At 39.8% G+C, this 19,707-nt stretch overlaps 2 protein-coding genes and 1 long non-coding RNA gene across 7 annotated transcripts in view; all 3 read left to right on the forward strand.

Annotated features, from left to right (window-relative positions):
• Positions 1 to 19,707, forward strand: part of LOC127951780 (protein sidekick-1) — a 285,662-nt gene that overhangs the window by 138,631 nt on the left and 127,324 nt on the right. The gene's annotated exons all lie outside the window — the stretch shown is intronic.
• LOC127951784 (uncharacterized) lies at positions 3,731 to 11,732 on the forward strand. The gene is made up of 2 exons (XR_008152735.1): positions 3,731 to 8,018; positions 11,121 to 11,732. It is a non-coding gene; the product is annotated as an uncharacterized LOC127951784 (long non-coding RNA).
• Positions 7,980 to 11,086, forward strand: LOC127951783 (uncharacterized). 2 transcript variants are annotated; one of them, XM_052549820.1, is made up of 2 exons: positions 7,980 to 8,123; positions 9,264 to 11,086. In XM_052549820.1, exon 2 carries the CDS (start codon positions 9,283 to 9,285, stop codon positions 10,357 to 10,359), a length of 1,077 nt encoding a protein of 358 aa, XP_052405780.1. In that variant the 5' UTR covers positions 7,980 to 8,123; positions 9,264 to 9,282; the 3' UTR covers positions 10,360 to 11,086. The 2 variants fall into 2 exon arrangements, with proteins under 2 accessions (XP_052405780.1, XP_052405781.1); XM_052549821.1 differs by having other exon boundaries at positions 9,387 to 11,084.

The raw sequence follows: 19,707 nt of genomic DNA on the forward strand, positions 1-19,707 counted from the left end.
TCCTTGCACTCCTCTCCACAGATAGTAAATGATGTGTTAGACAAATGTAATCAGGAGGAGATGACAAGATTGAGAAATACGTCTCTGTCCTGTCACTCACGGGAGGGTTCGAGCTGTTGCCCTTTGCTCATATTCTCGCCGAATGGACACGTCCGTTCTGAATCAATGTGGTTTGGCTCTGAGGAGTCAAATGAAAAATGACATAGACTTGGCTAATTCAATAGAGGCCATTTATGGGGCCTGGTTTTAATACACCTGCTGGCTGGTAGGGCCCCTTTATGAAGTTAATTATTGAGAGCCATCATCAGTCAATTGGGGCATCTGTGTGGTGAGCCTGTTCTAGCCCAAGGCTTCTGCCCACATTTGTCTTCATCCACTCCCTCCTTCACTCTTAAATAAATTAGTCTGTTGTCACTGCTAAAGCAGAGACCCAGAAAATCCAGTCAAGGCCACTTTTCACGAGTAAGGTACACTTTGGTGTGTTTGTGAGCATTACAGGCAATTTTTTTCTCTCTCTTGTAAAAGCTGTTTGGTATGTTTGTGTAAATTATTAGAAAATGAACCCTGTGTGAACAGCAGCAGGTTTTAAACAGCGAATGCATTTTTATGATTTTGGATCCATCTTAGAAATCTTTACTGAATTCAACAATGAAAATATCATGAATCTGTTTTTATTTTATGTAATATTTAACCGTGTTCCACTTTTTATATTAAACCAGTTTATTTTAGGTTAAATTACTTTGTATTTATTGACTTTTTTATTTATAAATGTTGAATTTAATACATTTTTCAATTTAAATTATTAAATTTGTAAAAATAATTATTTTACAAACATATTATCTGACTATTATAAAATTATACTATTATTCCTGCATGAAAAGTAGCAGATTTTAAACAGCAAATGTTTGTATTCTTATGATTTGTTTGGCCTTTCCCATCTCAGATATCTTCTTACTGTATCCAGAAATGAAAATCTGTTCCAGATTTTAGACTAAAATTTTTATGCTTCAAATTAAAATAAATTTTCTTTCTTTTCCTTTCTTGTCAATTTATTTATTTATTTATTTGTTGTTTGATTGTATTAACTGAATTTTTTATTAACATTATTAATATTTATTTTTCACAATCATTTAATTTTGTGTTACATTTTATAGTGCTTAAATATGCTAAATAATTATACATTTATACTTATTTATACTATTATAATTATACTATTATACAATTATATTCTGGAATGACAGGTAGCAGGATTTAAACAGCAAACGTTTGCATTTGAATGATTTTTGGCCTTTCATGTCTTTCATGATACTTAATAATGTCATAATGATGTTTTTAATTAATATAATATTTAACCACTTCGTATGAGTAATATGTCCTTTAACAGTTTAGTTTAGTATAGAAATCAATAATATATTCAGTAGTTTGAGGTTAACAACATCCTCTTCTGAAGTTACACACCTCCCTAACTTCATGGATTAAGCATATTCTTTCACTGACCATCCTGAAAAAGGAAAATAAGTTTTCTGAGGTTCCAAAGCAGACTTTTGCTCCCTTTATGTCACTGAGTCTCCTTCAGGAGCACTGTCAGAATCTATTGGGAAGTTGTTTTTGATTAAAGCATCTCTCAGTCCTGTGGTGTCTGCTGGTAGAGTTACAGTCGGTCTCAGTCACAATGGCGGCAGGATGCCACTGAGTGACAATCAGTGAAAGGAGCCCGAGCTCGGAAGAGCCGTCTGCCCTCGTCTCTGCTTTCAAACCTCTGACAGTGAAATAATGCAGCTGGAGGAAGAGGACACAGAATCTCAAATCAGAAGTCAGCACATATAACACTCGTCCTGCAGACTGGAGAGATGCTGCTGCACTCTTTTCAGTAAACAAGAGGAGAAGAGATGCAAGTAGCAGATAAGAAAAAGGGTAATGAAAATGTGAATGAAGGGCCTGTCCTGATCTCATGTGTATGGCCTCCCTCGTACCTGCTAGGAAGCTTTTAGACACCAAGAAAGAAAAGAAAGGAAAGGGTTTGCATATTTGAGAGCAATTGCTGTGTGTCTGCTTACTGGCAGCTCTGTTGGACCTGAAGTGTGATTAAATGTTGCTAAAGAATTATCATTGACTCCAATTACACATTAATCAGGACTGGTATCGAGCCGAAACACGGATGATAGATAATTGCCTTTTCACAGGCTATTCCAGAGAAGCTGTCGGATTACACATTGAAATAAAGAAGAAATGCCACCGGTAAGGTGCATTATTGAGCAATTGCTAAATTGACCAGAATCCTGGAAATGCAGAGAAATGATATTGTCATGATTGATTGGACTGAGATATGGAAAGAAGTGTTTCATGATCTCGTGACACTTTCATATAGCGAAGGCTGGAGCAGTGTTACTCTCTGTAGCCCTATTTGGGCTGTAATTGTTTTACATGTTGACATGATGCAATTTCAGCATTAATAAGTGTTAGTCAGTGATTTTATAGCTTTTTTTCCTCTCTTACCACCCAGGAGAAATTCCTGGATTAATTTCCTACTGCTTTTTGACAAACACTGTGGTCTTGTGGTAATTTTATTCCTGATCGATTTGTCATCTCTTGAGTTTGCATAGAGTAATTGGCCCAAAAGTCAATCCAAATGCATATGTTTTATTATGGAGGAGCCAAGTAAAACGCCATATTTTTGCCCTCTGGGCTTTTGGAAATTATACTCACTAAAAAACACATTGTTTGTGAAAACACACTGTAGATTTTACATGCACAACAGGAGAATTGTAAATTTTTTTCATATATACATTGTGCAGTAATATTGCGAAATATTATTACAATATACATTTTCAAATGTAGTTTATTCCTATGATAGCAAAGCTGAATCATATGTCTCAAATGATCCTTCAGAAATCAAGGTAATATGCTGATTTGCAGCTCAAGAAACATTTATTATTATTATAATAAATGTTGAAAACAGTTGTGCTCTTTAATATTGCTATTTTTACATTTATTGGTAAACGAGTACACTAGCTTTCCCAAATAAATGTACTAGGTTGAACATTGATAGTAAAAGATTTATGATGAGTCAGTATTTGTTTACATCGTCATAGTTTTTTTATAGATTATAATATTAGTGTTTTGGATTATTATGCTTTTTGAGTTTGAAAATTAACTTTTGATGAAAGTTTTCAAGTATTTATAAAGCGAAAAGAATAAAAATTTAAATGTTACTCATAATAAAAGTCAGTCCGACTAGTGCTTTTGGCAGTAGTTGAAATGTCTGCTTTTCAAAAAGCATCTCTCAAGTCACTACAGATTATGCCTAGTTCACTACCCGCATTGAGCAGACTGGCTAGACATGTGAACGAAAGAGACGTTCTGTGTTTGCTGGAAAAAATGAAAAGGAAGATATCTATCTTCAACATGTTTATCCCTTATCCTGCTTTTCACTGAGCGACCAGCTCTGTCAGTCAATCCTTTTATGTGGCGCACTCTCTCTCAGCCCCCATTTCATGTCAGAAGACGCACGCGCCCATCCCTGCGATGGCGGGCGACAGAAGTGTGTGGGTAGACAGAAAGCAATCTGTTCTGAAAAGCAAGATCAAGCTCAAGATTTCATGTGTGACATATTGAAACACTCCAATGTGTCGCAGGGACGGCGTGTTCGGCGGTGTGCATTCGCAGACAGTTGCCCAGAGTTCATTGTGATGAGGCGGATTAATGTAGTCCTAAAGACGAGTGTGGAAATGTCAACGTATTATGAAGAGCTGACTTTTCTCCAACTGAAATCTCATCTGCGCAATTAGTTACCTGTTGAAAGCATAATTCACTTTCGGGTAAATAGAGTGTCCATCTGTCTTGACAGTGCAGCCATTTGGCTTTCATTGCAAATAATACAGTTGCGAAGAGTGTATGTGTTTTGTGATGGCCTTTCAGCCTTTACGCACGGAGTCCATTACCGCTCACAGCATTAAAAAATGACCTATTCACCTCTCTAAATTGAGAAGAAAAAAAAACACCATCTTTAATTTTGAAGAATGGGATATTTTGGGAAACCAATGGCCCGGCTGTACCTGATTCTGCATTAACTATTAAGTATTGCAATTAATTCCCAGATCCATTTGTCATGCAAATAGACCAGTGAATAATGCATACGTTTCGGCTCATAAATAACTAATTTATGCAATTGCAAAGCGCTTTTTAAGATAAATATAATTAAAGGTCAATAGGGATTACATAAACACAGTGAACTTTTAACATGTTTAAATGGCAAATCTGGGCCTGTTTGCTATATCAGGTAAGAAGCATAGGAAAAAAAAAACTTTAGATTTCTGATAATTGGTTCCAGACAGTTTTTCACTCCAGACCGCTGGAATTACCTGTTTAGCTTTTTGTTGGAAGTCTTAACATGTTTACCAAAGAGTACGTTAGCTGGAGGCTGACTTCCAGGCAATCAATTGTATAATTGAATTAGAGTGAGTGCTACAGCAGGTTTTGACACACAGGGTTGTTGTGTCTGTCCATCTGTCGCGCCGGGGCAGGAAAAGAAGCCGTATCCTGCGGTCTCCAAAGCTGCTAGATATGGAAGCTTTAGCCTAAGTTCTGCCAGGAAGACTCAATCACTTCGTCACTAATTACCTTCATCATTATCCAATCACGTCTTCATACTCCTGTATAAAAGATCGTACTTACACATGTTTGAGTTCGCAGATGCCAACGCGATAACAACCGCAGATTCCGACGCGATTGTACTTGCGCAAGCTGTTGTGTTTATTCATCTACTTGCTGTAATTAAGTTCGTGCCCCGCAAACTATCTAGAGTTCGACGTTCCTCTAAGATGCACACGGGATCGTTGGCTTAGCTCCGTGTCGCGGTGATTATCTGCAGTCGTTTGTGTTGGATGATTTACAAGCTTTTCTCGGCAGAGGATGTGAACATTGGCGGAGTTCCGTGTGCTTCCAGGCCAGGGTTGCCAGGTTCTCAAAACCACCAGTTACTATTAAAAAAAAAAAAAAAAAAAAAAAGCCCAATCGCGTTCAAAAGGGATTTATCGGTAGAATTCACATTCTAGGGGCTATATATAACACTATTGGGATCACCTCAAACCCAGGACAGAAAAGGCAGCCCACAAAAAAAAAAAAAATACGGTCTTGGCAACGCTGGTGCTTTCCGAGATGTCGCGTCAGTGCTGCTTGGGTCTCAACACCTGAAAAGACTTTGGTCTCAATCAACAAATATTCATCTGTACGCTCACGTGAACCTGCAGCAATGAAGTTTCTCCGGACCAGCAGACAGAATTAAGGCTGCCAGTCTCTTCGGCATCTCGCCTCCATCACTTCACAAGTCTACAGCATTATAAGTATCATTTTGTTCTATGCACTTGCGGCGCCTGGGCATTAATTTATTCTCTGCAAGGATTACTTGCACGTTCAAATAAAACACTGGGCGTTTCGTGCTTGTTTATTGACTTGCACAGCATAATTAAGATGTTGATCATAGTGCATGCGATTTTCTGAATAACTTCTTCGTAATGAGGCACTTTAAGGCTCATCATAAACGCTACAATCTTTATTCTGATAAAGATTTTTCGCATTTCTTAAAAAAAAAAAAAAAAAAAAAAAAAAAGCTCTGTCTAGCACACTTGAGATTCGCTGTTTTAATCCTATGCTTTAATATTTGTTTATTCAGTCTTTCATTTGCGTTATTCCTGAAAGTTCATACTCTAATGGGATTCTATGGTTGCAGATGCAGGGAACCGCTGCTCCCACCTCATCTTTACATGGCTTACTCTTGGGCTAGTGAATTACGAACACCGGATCTACCAAGCTGATGCGTATATGGACCCTTCTTTTGAGTCGTAGGTAAGATTCGGCTCAATGCTCCGTCAGCAGGCATATATTACTCCACGTGACACGAGTTGCTGCTGACCTTATTTCAGAGTAGTGACATATCTCCAGTTTAAACCGAATATTAATTAGCAGGCATGGTTTGTTTGCACTCCTGGTCTCCGTCTCAAGGTGCGGTCACACTAGACTTTAAACATGCAAAATTATTTCGAACGCCACTGCGAATATGGGCGGGAACAAGATAAAACAGTCTCCCCTCAATTATCACAAGATGGATTATTATGTGCGCTAGCACTGTGTCTTTTGCAACGGCGTCAAAAGCGTTTTATTATATTGTAACGTTACTCTGTATCTCTCTATAAATATATACACCCTAAGGGGAGGAGGGGGAGAAGAAAGAGAGAGAGAGAGAAAAAAAAAAAAAAAAAAAAAAAAAAATATATATATATATATATATATATATATAAAACGTTGTCATTTCAATGTATCACCTGTTCCCGTCGACACTACAAACCATGCAGCTTTTCTTTTATAAATCTTTTAATGTATTATAAACTAGGACCCTGTGCAACAGCTAAAGTATATAGCGCTTCCTTTTTGAATTTTTGTACAGAGGCCATGCAGCAATGTATCGCTCTTCTACTGGTCCACATCCTCACGTTATGCAAATTCCCTGCTCCGAGTTCACCAAACTTGAACTTTGGAACGCAGCGAAATGCAAAATTTTTCGCATAAGCTTGCGTTTCCGGTCCGACGCATTCGCATGCGTATGAATGGAAGTCAATGGAGAGAAAAGTGCAGTGTGACCGCCCATCACTCATAACTAACTAACGTCTGGAGGGGCGCGTTAAGTAGGTTCTGCTCATGCTGTCAAACTGACCTCATCAGAAAAATTATTCGTTACAGGGTGGAAATATTCAGAATTTGATAAGATTAAGACAAACAACGTTTAATTGTTTACATCAAGATTAGCAATGTGTGCTAGTAAGTCAATTCGACTTATGCGTATTTTAAACTTAACCTCTGATACCTCAACTTAATATTATAAAAAAAAAAAAAAAAAAAAATTGGGGAGTGACAGTTAAGGGGTTAAGCTACAATCAAGGCTTGTTTATATTCGCGCATCTACTGGTGTTGGTTCATCACTCTTACTCGGCTGTTGCGCCTTTCACCTTACACTTTTAAACTTTCAGACAGCTGTGCCCTCAGCCAACCCGGATTCTTCAGTCTGCCCTCCGTTAGCAGACATAATACTAAACGAAGTGCTTACGTCAGCTGGAAATCACATTTCTAAGGCGTCGCTCCCTCTACAATCAAGCCTACACGTTTGCATGGTCCGCTTCTAATGTTTTCCTTCCAATTTTTGCGTTCCTATTCTAATTTCGACCGTTGCTCCTTTCTTGTCAAAAAAAAAAAAAAAAAAAATCGCAATCTTAATTTCTCTATTCGCAGACTCCTTGCCAGCATCTAATCCACGCTAAATTTTATAATCAAATTTTCAAGCTTTTGGTTATTCAGTTCTATTACTACTTGAGGGGTTAGCTAAATCTTCCAACAAATTAAAGACAAATGTCTGCCTATTACCCTGCCCATATTGCAAATGAATTACTTCCATCTGCTACGGCCTTCCTTCAAAGTACCTCAATATTCTTCTGGAGGCAGTGTTTATCTGCTTTCTACAGGTTATGCTTCCAGGGGAATTCACTTCAAACCAATCAATTTGATCCTGCTCGCGGCATTTCCTTCAGATCTATGATTCGGACCAAAAATTCTTCACACTCTCCCCAAGCACTCAAAAAAAAAAAAAAAAAAAAAAAAAAAAAACCGATGTGCAAGGTTCTGGAGTCACCTTAACAATTCTAAAATCAATAATCCTGTCCCTTCTCTGCATGGTGAAATTTCTTTAAAAATCCGACCTAGAATTTCTTAAACGCACCAGCGCTCTTTTTCCTAACGGAGCCCCCTTTCCAAGGCTGTTTAGAACTCACTTAACCACTGTTCTCAAAGCTGCAGTCTATCTACTGGCCATTCATTCAGAATTGGGGCAGCTACTTCAGCAGCTGAATGAGGGATCTCTACATCAGCTGTTAAGATCATGGGCAGATGGTCTTCCTAAGCATTTGAATCATACATCAGACCTGATTCAAAACCATTATTGAAGCTCAGCAAGCTCTCCTGTAACTAATCAGGTAAATTCATGCAATTACTGGTGGTGGTGTTACTATATCCGTATGGTCTTTCAAGGCCTGTCTGTGTCTGCCTATCGTGACTATTTCTGTACGGTCTATCGAGACCTGTCTGTGTCCGGCTATCATGGCTATTTTTCTGTATGGTCTATCAAGGCCTGTCCCATGTCTGCCTATTGTGGCTATCAGTGTCTGGCCTATCGTGGCTATTTCTGTACGGTCTATCGAGACCTGTCCGTGTCCGGCTATCATGGCTATTTTTCTGTACGGTCTATCAAGGCCTGTCCCATGTCTGCATATTGTGGCTATCTGTGTCTGGCCTATTGTGGCTATTTCTGTACGGTCTATCGAGACCTGTCCGTGTCCGGCTATCATGGCTATTTTTCTGTATGGTCTATCAAGGCCTGCCCCATGTCTGCCTATTGTGGCTATCAGTGTCTGGCCTATCGTGGCTATTTCTGTACGGTCTATCGAGACCTGTCCGTGTCCGGCTATCATGGCTATTTTTCTGTATGGTCTATCAAGGCCTGTCCCATGTCTGCCTATTGTGGCTATCTGTGTCTGGCCTATCCTGGCTATTTCTGTACGGTCTATCGAGGCCTATCTGTGTCTGGCTATAATGGCTATTTCTGTACGGCCTATCGAGGCCTGTCTGTGTCTGCCTATCGTGGCTGTCTGTGTCTGGCCTATCGTGGCTATTTCTGTACGGCCTATCAAGGCCTGTCCGTGTCCGGCCATCATGGCTATTTTTCTGTATGGTCTATTGAGGCCTGTCCTGTGTCTGCCTATTGTGGCGATTTCTGTACGGCCTATTGAGGCCTGTCTGCGTCTGCCATTGTGGCTGTCTGCGTCTGGCCTATCGTGGCTATTTATGTACGGCCTATCGAGGTCTGTCTGCGTCTGCCTATCGTGGCTAATCATGGTCTATCGAGGCCTGTCTTGCGTCTGCCTATCGTGGCTGTCTGCGTCTGGCCTATTGTGGCTATTTATGTACGGTCTTTCGAGGCCTGTCTGTGTTGGCTATCATGGCTATTTCTGTACGGTCTATCGAGGCCTGTCCGTGTCCGCCTATCGTGGCTGTCTGCGTCTGGCCTATTGTGGCTATTTCCGTTGGTCTATCGAGGCCTGTCCGTGTCCGGCTATCATGGCTATTTTTCTGTACGGTCTATCAAGGCCTGTCCCATGTCTGCATATTGTGGCTATCTGTGTCTGGCCTATTGTGGCTATTTCTGTACGGTCTATCGAGACCTGTCCGTGTCCGGCTATCATGGCTATTTTTCTGTATGGTCTATCAAGGCCTGCCCCATGTCTGCCTATTGTGGCTATCAGTGTCTGGCCTATCGTGGCTATTTCTGTACGGTCTATCGAGACCTGTCCGTGTCCGGCTATCATGGCTATTTTTCTGTATGGTCTATCAAGGCCTGTCCCATGTCTGCCTATTGTGGCTATCTGTGTCTGGCCTATCCTGGCTATTTCTGTACGGCCTATCGAGGCCTGTCTGTGTCTGCCTATCGTGGCTGTCTGTGTCTGGCCTATCGTGGCTATTTCTGTACGGCCTATCAAGGCCTGTCCGTGTCCGGCCATCATGGCTATTTTTCTGTATGGTCTATTGAGGCCTGTCCTGTGTCTGCCTATTGTGGCGATTTCTGTACGGCCTATTGAGGCCTGTCTGCGTCTGCCATTGTGGCTGTCTGCGTCTGGCCTATCGTGGCTATTTATGTACGGCCTATCGAGGTCTGTCTGCGTCTGCCTATCGTGGCTAATCATGGTCTATCGAGGCCTGTCTTGCGTCTGCCTATCGTGGCTGTCTGCGTCTGGCCTATTGTGGCTATTTATGTACGGTCTTTCGAGGCCTGTCTGTGTTGGCTATCATGGCTATTTCTGTACGGTCTATCGAGGCCTGTCCGTGTCCGCCTATCGTGGCTGTCTGCGTCTGGCCTATTGTGGCTATTTCCGTTGGTCTATCGAGGCCTGTCCGTGTCTGGCTATCATGGCTATTTTTCTGTATGGTCTATCAAGGCCTATCTGTGTCTGGCCATCATGGCTATTTCTGTACGGTCTATCAAGGCCTGTCTGCGTCTGCCTACTGTGGCTGTCTGTGTCTGGCCTATCGTGGCTATTTATGTATGGTCTATCGAGGCCTGTCTTTGTCTGGCTATCATGGCTATTTTTCTGTACGGTCTATCGAGGCTGTCTGTGTTCTGCCTATCATGGCTATTCTGTATGGTCTATCGAGGCCTGTCTGCGTCTGCCTATCGTGGCTGTCTGCGTCTGGCCTATCGTGGCTATTTCTGTTGGTCTATTGAGGCCTGTCTGTGTCTGCCTATCGTGGCTGTCTGCGTGAGGCCTATCGTGGCTATTTATGTTGGTCTATCGGGGCCTGTCTGTGTCTGCCTATCGTGGCTGTCTGCGTCTGGCCTATCGTGGCTATTTATGTACGGTCTATTGGGGCCTGTCTGTGTCTGCCTATTGTGGCTGTCTGCGTCTGGCCTATCGGGCTATTTATGTTCGGCCAATTGGGGCCTGTCCGCGTTTGCCTATCGTGGCTGTCTGCGTCTGGCCTATCGTGGCTATTTATGTTCGGCCTATCGAGGCCTGTCTGTGTCTGCCTATCGTGGCATTTCTGTTGGTCTATCGAGGCCTGTCTGTGTCTGCCTATCGTGGCATTTCTGTTGGTCTATCGAGGCCTGTCTGTGTCTGCCTATCGTGGCATTTCTGTTGGTCTATCGAGGCCTGTCTGTGTCTGCCTATCGTGGCATTTCTGTTGGTCTATCGAGGCCTGTCTGTGTCTGCCTATCGTGGCATTTCTGTCGGTCTATCGAGGCCTGTCTGTGTCTGCCTATCGTGGCTATTTCTGTTGGTCTATCGAGGCCTGTCTGTGTCTGCCTATCGTGGCTGTTTCTGTTGGTCTATTGAGGCCTGTCCTTGTCTGCCTATCGTGGCTATTTCTGTTGGTCTAACGAGGCCTGTCCGTGCCTGCCTATCGTGGCTGTCTGTGTCCTGCCTATCGTTGCTGTCTGTGTCTGGCCTATTTCTGTAAAACTTAAGAAGTTTAATCTAACGTCATCATACTGGTCATGCTAACTCTCTTTCTATTTCTTCCAGGAACCTTAGGATTCACAACTGGTGGGTATACTTCATCTACTTTATTTTGGGGGAAAGGCTGGCCCCGTCTGGAGGTCTCATAATCCACCTAATTTTGGGGGTCTGCTGCGCCCCTGCCTTCGTCTTCAGGCAGGAAATGCAGATTCGCTACCCTCGGATTACGAACCATGGACGGGGCCTTCCGCCAAAGAAATTTATAATTGTGCTCGCTGAGCTGTCAATAAATGTATGCTTCGTACATTCCTCTATCTCCCGAGTCTTTCTGGTAGAAATGGAAGCTTTAGCCTAAGTTCTGCCAGGAAGACTCAATCACTTCGTCACTAATTACCTTCATCATTATCCAATCACGTCTTCATACTCCTGTATAAAAGATCGTACTTACACATGTTTGAGTTCGCAGATGCCAACGCGATAACAACCTCCACCCTCCCCACCACCACCAGGATGGTCCTGTCCTTACCTTCCAGGGGGGGTCTGCTGCGCCCCTGCCTTCGTCTTCAGGCAGGAAATGCAGATTCGCTACCCTCGGATTACGAACCATGGACGGGGCCTTCCGCCAAAGAAATTTATAATTGTGCTCGCTGAGCTGTCAATAAATGTATGCTTCGTACATTCCTCTATCTCCCGAGTCTTTCTGGTAGAAATGGATCGTGCACCTGAATACTGTAGCTCGATGGCTACAGGCCAATCATGCTGTCTTGAGCTCTGAGCTTTGAGCTTTTAATCAGTCTTCCCTGTGTATTTCAGAGTGAAACGCTCTACACTGTCCTCTAAGCCAGCGGCTCTCAAACGGGAGGCCAGGGACCACTAGGGGATCCAGATTTGGGTAAAATCACTTGTAGAACCGTTTTGGACCATTTTCACTTGTAAATGGTGTTTGTTCTGTGCATATTTCTCTTCTGATTCAGATTAGATTTAAAAAATCTAAATCTGTAATGATGAAGAATCAAACTCATCTACATCTTGGATGGTGTGAAAGTGACAAAATATTTAGCATTTTTGAGTGAACTTCGTTTAAATAACAGTTCTATCTATCTATCTATCTATCTATCTATCTGTCTGTCTATCTATCTGTCTATCTATCTGTCTGTGTTTTAGTTAGCATGCACTCGGCTAATGCACCTTGGCACTAACTGCGATAAAAGAAGCGATTTAAACGCGTACGCTTTAGCAGTACAAACATTTTGCTACTTTTCATTTAAATGTTCAGCATACAGACTTAATGACCTCATAAGTCAGGGACTTTAATCTACTTTATAAGCGGTTAAGTGACTATTGCACTCGGGTTCATTTGAGTTAAGCGTGCACTACAAACAAAGCAATATGTTACATGCGCGCCTCAATTAGCGAGTTGCTTTTACTAAGAGCGGTGTAATTCTTTTTAATCCTGTATATTTGCTCAAGGTTGCGGCTCTCTCGCTGTGCGTTTTGTGCCGCTAACAGGGAACAAGCATCTATCTGTGTCATTGACTGGTTGTTGTGCAATGCTTCGGAAGAAAACCACATTCCCACCTCCTGTTGACTTTGTGCATCTAACGATTTAGTATAAAATTAAGTAGAACCGCAACGGTTTTGGGGCTGCTGTGTTGGCAAGTCAAGACAAGCCTGGCAGAATACACCCATTATCAGTTTCTCTGCTCCTGCTACTTTTAAGTGCACTAGTGTAGTGAAGTTAGCATCTTAGTGGTGATGCGGTCAGGGAATTGTGTCTGCAGTTTTCCAAATGTGTCATTGGTGTGATAAGCACTCACTTCTGCGAGTCGCAAGGGAAAAAACAGTTCACACTCCAAACCTTTAATTACATGTTTGGTGATGGTAATGTGCAAAGATTACAATAATTTCAGTAAACACTGTTTTTCATGTTGGTACAGGCTAAATGGCCTTTTTTGGGACACATCTAATTATCACTCACATTGCACAAGTCCCAAAAAAGGAGCTGTTGTCCAATGATGCACTTGGCAAGACAAAGCAATGTACTTTTCAGTTTAGATGAGCGTCTCTTCTGAATTTAACGCAACGTTTACTTTTTTTTGTGTGGGGGACATTTAAAGATTGTAAATAAAGTCTTTTTGAGAAGGCTGAAGGGAAGTTTCTCTCTGGTGAGTGAAACTAGGTCATGTTTGCTGAGCACTTGCCTGTATGGAGGATTAAATTAAATTAGGGTGAAGAAATTTGCAGAGGTATTGCAATTTTTGGTGATATGGTACTTTTGAAATATTGGACTGAAAGATACAGAAGCTGAAAAATATACAGACTTGGATCATCTAATAAGCTTGAAGCTCATGATGTATGCATTTTCTGCTTTGACTAGATTTTGTTGTCTAGAATGATTTATTTGATCTGATTGGGTCTTGAATGTGTGCCTCAAAAACTGAGAGACAGACACTTTAAACCCTGATGCCTACACAGTTTCACTGCAAAAAGACAATGAAGCTTGTATTATTGGGAATACTGTGTATTACAATAAATCATTTTTTTGTTGCCTGTGACTTAATATTAAAATAAATAACAATTAATTTTAGTTCATATGAAAACATAAATTCATTGTATTATTAATAGTATAAAATATAATATTTTTCTGTTTTCTATTTTGAATGCTGTAATAGCAATGTTAGCTTTAGGAGGCACTTAGGGACATTAAATTATGATTTACCCACATAATAGGTTTATTTCATCTGAATTTTAATTTGGTTTTCTATTGCCACAGTGCTTTCTTTTGTTACTCAAGCAGCTTTAGCCCAGATAAAATAATGTTCCATTTTTCAGTGCCTTTGCATCATAGACCAGTGAGATTTACTGAGTTATGACCTTCCTAGTTCAAAATAAGTTTTTTGTGACAAATTATTTTGTAGAAAACAAAAGGTTATCTGCATCTATGCCAGACAGAGAAAGAGAGAGAGAGTCTGTGGTACTGTGAAACAAAAAAAGACCATGAAGAACACCAATCATAAACAGACAGCCTTGTTGTAATTCAGGAGAAACACAAGTGTACAGCTTTTCACCTTAAGGTGACATTCTAAACCTCTTTTAATCATCCTGCTATCTTCCAAACACATTCATTCATCTGCATTATACGACACTTCTGCCCATCTGCTTCGGTTCTTTCTTTCCCAACCCAACATCTTTTTTTCGACGTTGGCTAGCGAGAGTTTATCTCGCCTCCTCTGCAAGGTGAAAAATAGACTTGAGAACGTCTTCCTTCTTTGTTATTGAACAGATGTATCTGATCGATGTAAATCTACTAATGAGACTCCGAAGGCCTTCCTCCTTCCCGTTCTCTGTATCAGGGCTTCGAGCTCCCCACTTTAATTGAGAATTAATTACAGATGGGGAGGAGATGCTACGGGGATCACATTAAAGCAGCATCAGAGACGCTCCTCAGCAAGCTTTCACCTCCATCACCCATCCAGCCTTTCTCCTCTCTTGAGGGATCGTTGAATACCTGAAGGGCGCAGATCAATAACGGCTGATGGGTGGCATGTCTTGGCAAAGCCATGTTTGTTTCACATGTGAGGGTTGGAAGTTGCATGGTCTGTTTTTCCGACAGTTTTTCCATTTATTCGTCCTCCTTGGATCAGTCAGAAATGCTCAAGAGGAATCACTGGTACCCCTTGAGTAAATTACACCAATTAAACAGCCAGATTAAATTCCATACTTTATTCACTTAATTGAAGACACCGATAATTACTTATAATTAGCGTTCGTCTTCTAAAGACCGATTGTCGGCTGCTGAAGTTCTCTTGTTTTTGTCTTCGAGAGGAGTTGTGGAAAACAACATGAATGTTTAAAGTGGAGCGAGCAGACATGGGCATTGGAGAGGCAATGCTTCAATAGATAATGACCCGATAGTAATTGCTTTCCTTGAATAGTCTGTTTATTCCAGGGTGTCAGACAAATAGCGAAGACTGTGATTGTTTAAGAAAATAACAACTGGCCTAGTAGCTTGATAAGCATCCACGTGAGATGCCTATCATGTCTTTAATGTCGAAGAGCTTAATAAAGGGGGGGAAATACTTTTGAAGGTTCGATTCTCTGTTATGTACTTCATCCCTTTCTATACACCCTTGCTGAAAAGACCATCTTGGACCATTTCCAAGTAGGTATATGCTTGTGAAAATGATCGTTGCAGTGAAGCTTGTTGACCATGTGAGTATACAGTATAAAGGAGAGGTCCATAAAGAAGCAGTTTACTGAGTGTGCTGTTGCAGGGCTTGAATGGCCTGGATCATTTAAATTAATAATAATTGGAACCAGTGATAATTTTCTTCTTCTTCTTCAGCATCTAATAAAATTTTAGCTAGAGCTGCAGATTTAATCAAAATTAAACGAATCGCGATTCGGCAAAGGCTTCGGTAGCTTAATAAACAAAAGATTGCTTTCACTGATGAAAATATGACATTAGCCACAGAAGTTGGAAATATTGTTAAACACATACAAATAGACACTGATTCAATGCAAATATGTGGTTTATGTGAGTTCTTTAAGCCTTGCCATGTCTTATCTTTATAATAAAGTATTATAATAAAAGGTGAGTAATTAATGACAGAATTTTCCTTTTTGGAAGAACTATTCCTTTAAACATTTACTACTGATCTCAGAACCTTACTTCACTAACAAGTGATTTCGTGACTTCATAATCGCATTAACCAAACTATTTAATTGCGATTTCAGTTCAATTTCAATTAATTTTGTATCTCTAATTTTAGCTGATGAGAATGCAGAATGAAACCAATTATTCAAATATTTGACACATTAATTTAAACATGTATGAACATATAAACACATTATTCACTGTTCGTGTTTTAGTGCAATGTCATGGAAATAGAAAATTCACAACATGGCTTACAAATTCTGACTAGTGCATGGAGATGCCCATCAAAGCTGCAATTAGAGGGCCAACTGCTTAATGTTCAAGAACAAGTGTTTGTGTTTTCAGGAGTCCAAATATTTTTTTACATATAGTAGGGACAACAGCATCCAATCCACCACAAACGTTGTGTTTTCAGCAGGACTAGTAGCACAAGCTTTCTGATTCAGATCAGCCAAAGTATGGGCCTTATGTTTGGAGACCACGCTGTGCAATATCCAGCTCCGGTGTCAGCTGTTAATACCCCTTTGAATGGTCCATGCATATTTGGGCTGGTAATGCGCTCAACATCAGATGCTGGATAGCTCATTGACCACGCTGATATGGGGCCCAGTGCCGTGACTTGGCCAGGCCCCACACAAAGGTCAACATTTCCCTTACGTCAGTCCATTTTTCCAGCAGCACCGCCTGGAAACCTGCTGCCATCAGATCTCTCGACAGAGCTCATAATCCAGCTTCTATGATATGTTTAATCCACATTCTTAACCAGTCAATAGAAGTCTTGTCCATGCTGTTTTTTTTCTTCCTCTGGCTGATATTGACAGATGGGGTTGATAACATTAAAGTCCAGGGGTCTGGCATATTTCTTTGCAATCAAACCGTGCTGTTTTCTGGGCTTTTTGCCCATAGCTAGATTGCAAAGTGAAATCCTTATCTCTCTTTTAAAGTCCCACACAGTCCGTTTCTCCCTATAAGCTTGTTGTGAGTTCTGGTCACTGGTGAGGCTTCAAATAGATGCCATCAGCATCTCAGCTGCAGCGAACACTAGCCTTATTGGAACACACAGCTTGGCTTACTGAAGCATGAACTTCTTAATAGTGCTGGTGGCAGAGAGAGCAGGCAAATGTCCATGTCTCTTCCTCTTATGTTCCTCATTATGTTCCTCGTGGCAAAAGCTTCATACTCCGCTTGAATAGTGTCTTGCATTTTTATCAGATTCAAAGGATTGTGAAAGTGCTCTCATGCACCTATAGTTTTTGGATGCTTACAAAAGGGAGGTCAAGGGAAATATTTTAAACACTATGAAAGACCGGTTGACTGGTTTTGAATGGAGAGCTTAAATATATATGTAATGTGGATTCAAATTTAAATAATCATAAAAAAAAAGGTCACACTTTATCTTAGGGTCCAGTTCACACTATTAACTAACCATTAACTATGACTTTTGCCTCAATTAACTCATTATTGGCTGCTTATTAATAGTTTATAAGGTAGTTGTTAAGTTTAGGGTATTGGGTAGGATTATGGATGTCATGCATTAAATGTACTTTATAAGCACTAATAAACAGCCAATATGTTAATAATAAACATGCTAATAAGCAACTAGTTATTAGTGTGAATTGGACCCTATACTAAAGTGTTACAAAAAAAAAATGCTACATTTTAAATTATATATATATATGGAACAATAAATCTAACGATATAAATGTTTATCTTTTGAAATCGAACAAACTTAGGTTAGAAATGTGATTGTGTTATTTTTCTTTGAAATAAATGACATAAAAATAAATATTTGTATTGCACACTTTTTTTAATAGCAAATGTTTTAAATCAGTCATATGCGCAACTTTAGTCCTGCAGTTCCTTCCTTAATCAAATACACCTGCTCAACTCTCAACACTTGAGGAAATCACTCCGATAAGTGACGAAATGTCATGCTAGGCAATTAAATAATGTCTATCTTTAGCTATCGGCCAATACATTGTTAGATTTCCCTTGCTAGTGTTTTGAGTTAACTAAAATAAGTTTAACACTGATATATTTTCACACACCTACACTTGAACACTTTGACTGAGCATTTAAAAGTTCCACTTTCTGTCTCACCAAGTAGAACTGGCATGTTACATGTAAATGGTATTCTTTCTTTTCTTGGTTTTCTTCAAACCAAGAAATAAAGTTGGTTTGTAATTACTGAGTGTTTTAGAACAAGCAAAATCCACAGTGCGTGTTTTTATTTCTTAATTATATATATATATATATATATATATATATATATATATATATATATATATATATATATATACATATTTTTTTTAATATATATATAATTATTTTATTTAGCTTATTTATTAATTTATCTATTTTGAAGTTAAAATATGCATGACTGACAAAATGTTATTTCAGTCTTTCAACTTCAAAAATGTCATATTAATCAGTGTTTTTCTTGTAATTATTTTTCCAATTTACTATAAATTTGTGTGTGAAAATTGTTATAGTAAATCCTTCCCACGTTTTTTTTTTTCAGTGCAATGGCAGAAATACTAGCAGTAGTATTTTATCAGTAGTATTGTTTATTTATTTACAGACACACTGAATGACCAATGTCTCATTCACTACCAGTCCATAATTCTGTATATTCTATTTAATATGACAAATGTGCATGATCATTTTGATTTATACATGGTTGTAACGTTTTCGATGGTGTATGTTGCTTTTCTTAAAAAAGCCAGAGAGAACTAAGATATAGTGGGTGGATGACAGTTTATTGAAAGATCTCAAGAACTGAAAGCAAAATAACTTTTTGTTTTATTTTTTTTGTACATTTTTGATTGAATTTGCATTAAAGAAGGCATATTATAAAAGGAGCCACATGTCTTACATTTCAAAAGCCCATTTTTGATTTTTACGACTGAACACTGGGGCCAAACAGTAGAGTTACATGTAAAATATGCTTCTGATGTCATGCTTGTAATCATATTTTTGAAGCCATAATATCATTTAAAAGTGCTTGTTTAGCCAAAAGCAAATGATGAATGACTTGCACAAATAGACATGTAAAATTCAATTTGCAGTTGTCAGACAATCTGATGTGGAAGTTTTCAAAAGACACAATCTCATTACAGAAGAGACAAAGTGTCTTTGCTTGGGGATTTGATGCGGTACAATGCAGAAAAAAGTTTACGACGGCTGCGCTGTTCATGCGTGTCCGGTCTGAATATCTTTACATGACAACTAAAATGTAACTATCAACCACGTTCACGGCAAAGGCGCTGGGAATGACGCGCCAGGCCTCTCTCACGCAGTTATAGATTGTTGAATTGTTGTAGTCGAGGTGGGGTTTCCACGCAAAACAGGACTGCCTGTCTGGAGACGCCAAGCAATTCATGAAAGAACTGGAGAGAGGCTTGAAAAAAGATGCTCCCCTGTCAATGCAGTGCTTCAGAAAGGCTGAAACTGTATAAGAAGGGCTCCCGTGCTTGGCATGCAGTGTGTTATATCGTGGAGACACGAGCGTGCATACAAAAACATGAGAAACACAACCCAATCAGCTCTGCCTAATAACCACTGAGAGCTGAGGCACTGTTGATTAATAGCATTAGTCAAGGCAAAAGCATGTAGTGTATTAACTGTAAATTGGCCTTTGGAGGCCTTGGAGGAAACCATTCATTCATTTACATATTAATTCATTTTACATGAGTTTATTTAGTTTATTTTAATATGAAAACTCAAGACCGTCTAAAGCAGGCATGGGTAACTCTGGTCCTGGAAGGCCACTCTCTTGCAGTGTTTAGCTCCATTCTTAATGAAACCACTGAAAAATATAATAAAATAACCCATAAGTCTTCCAGATTGCTTGAAAATTACAGGCAGCAACCCTCTACCCACAAATTGGCAATAGAATTGCCTTTGGCTAGTAAATATTTTAGTTTACTAATGCCAGACCCAATGTAAACTAAAATGCATAAAATGACATAGCACAACTTTTTGCAAAGGTACATT

Source organism: Carassius gibelio, chromosome B3, assembly GCF_023724105.1.
Source record: "Carassius gibelio isolate Cgi1373 ecotype wild population from Czech Republic chromosome B3, carGib1.2-hapl.c, whole genome shotgun sequence".
Classification (NCBI taxonomy): domain Eukaryota; kingdom Metazoa; phylum Chordata; class Actinopteri; order Cypriniformes; family Cyprinidae; genus Carassius; species Carassius gibelio.

What these genes read in the sequence shown, in the direction of transcription:
- LOC127951783 (XM_052549820.1), top strand. Translation starts at nt 9,283, where the DNA reads ATGGCTATTTTTCTGTATGGTCTATCAAGGCCTGCCCCATGTCTGCCT.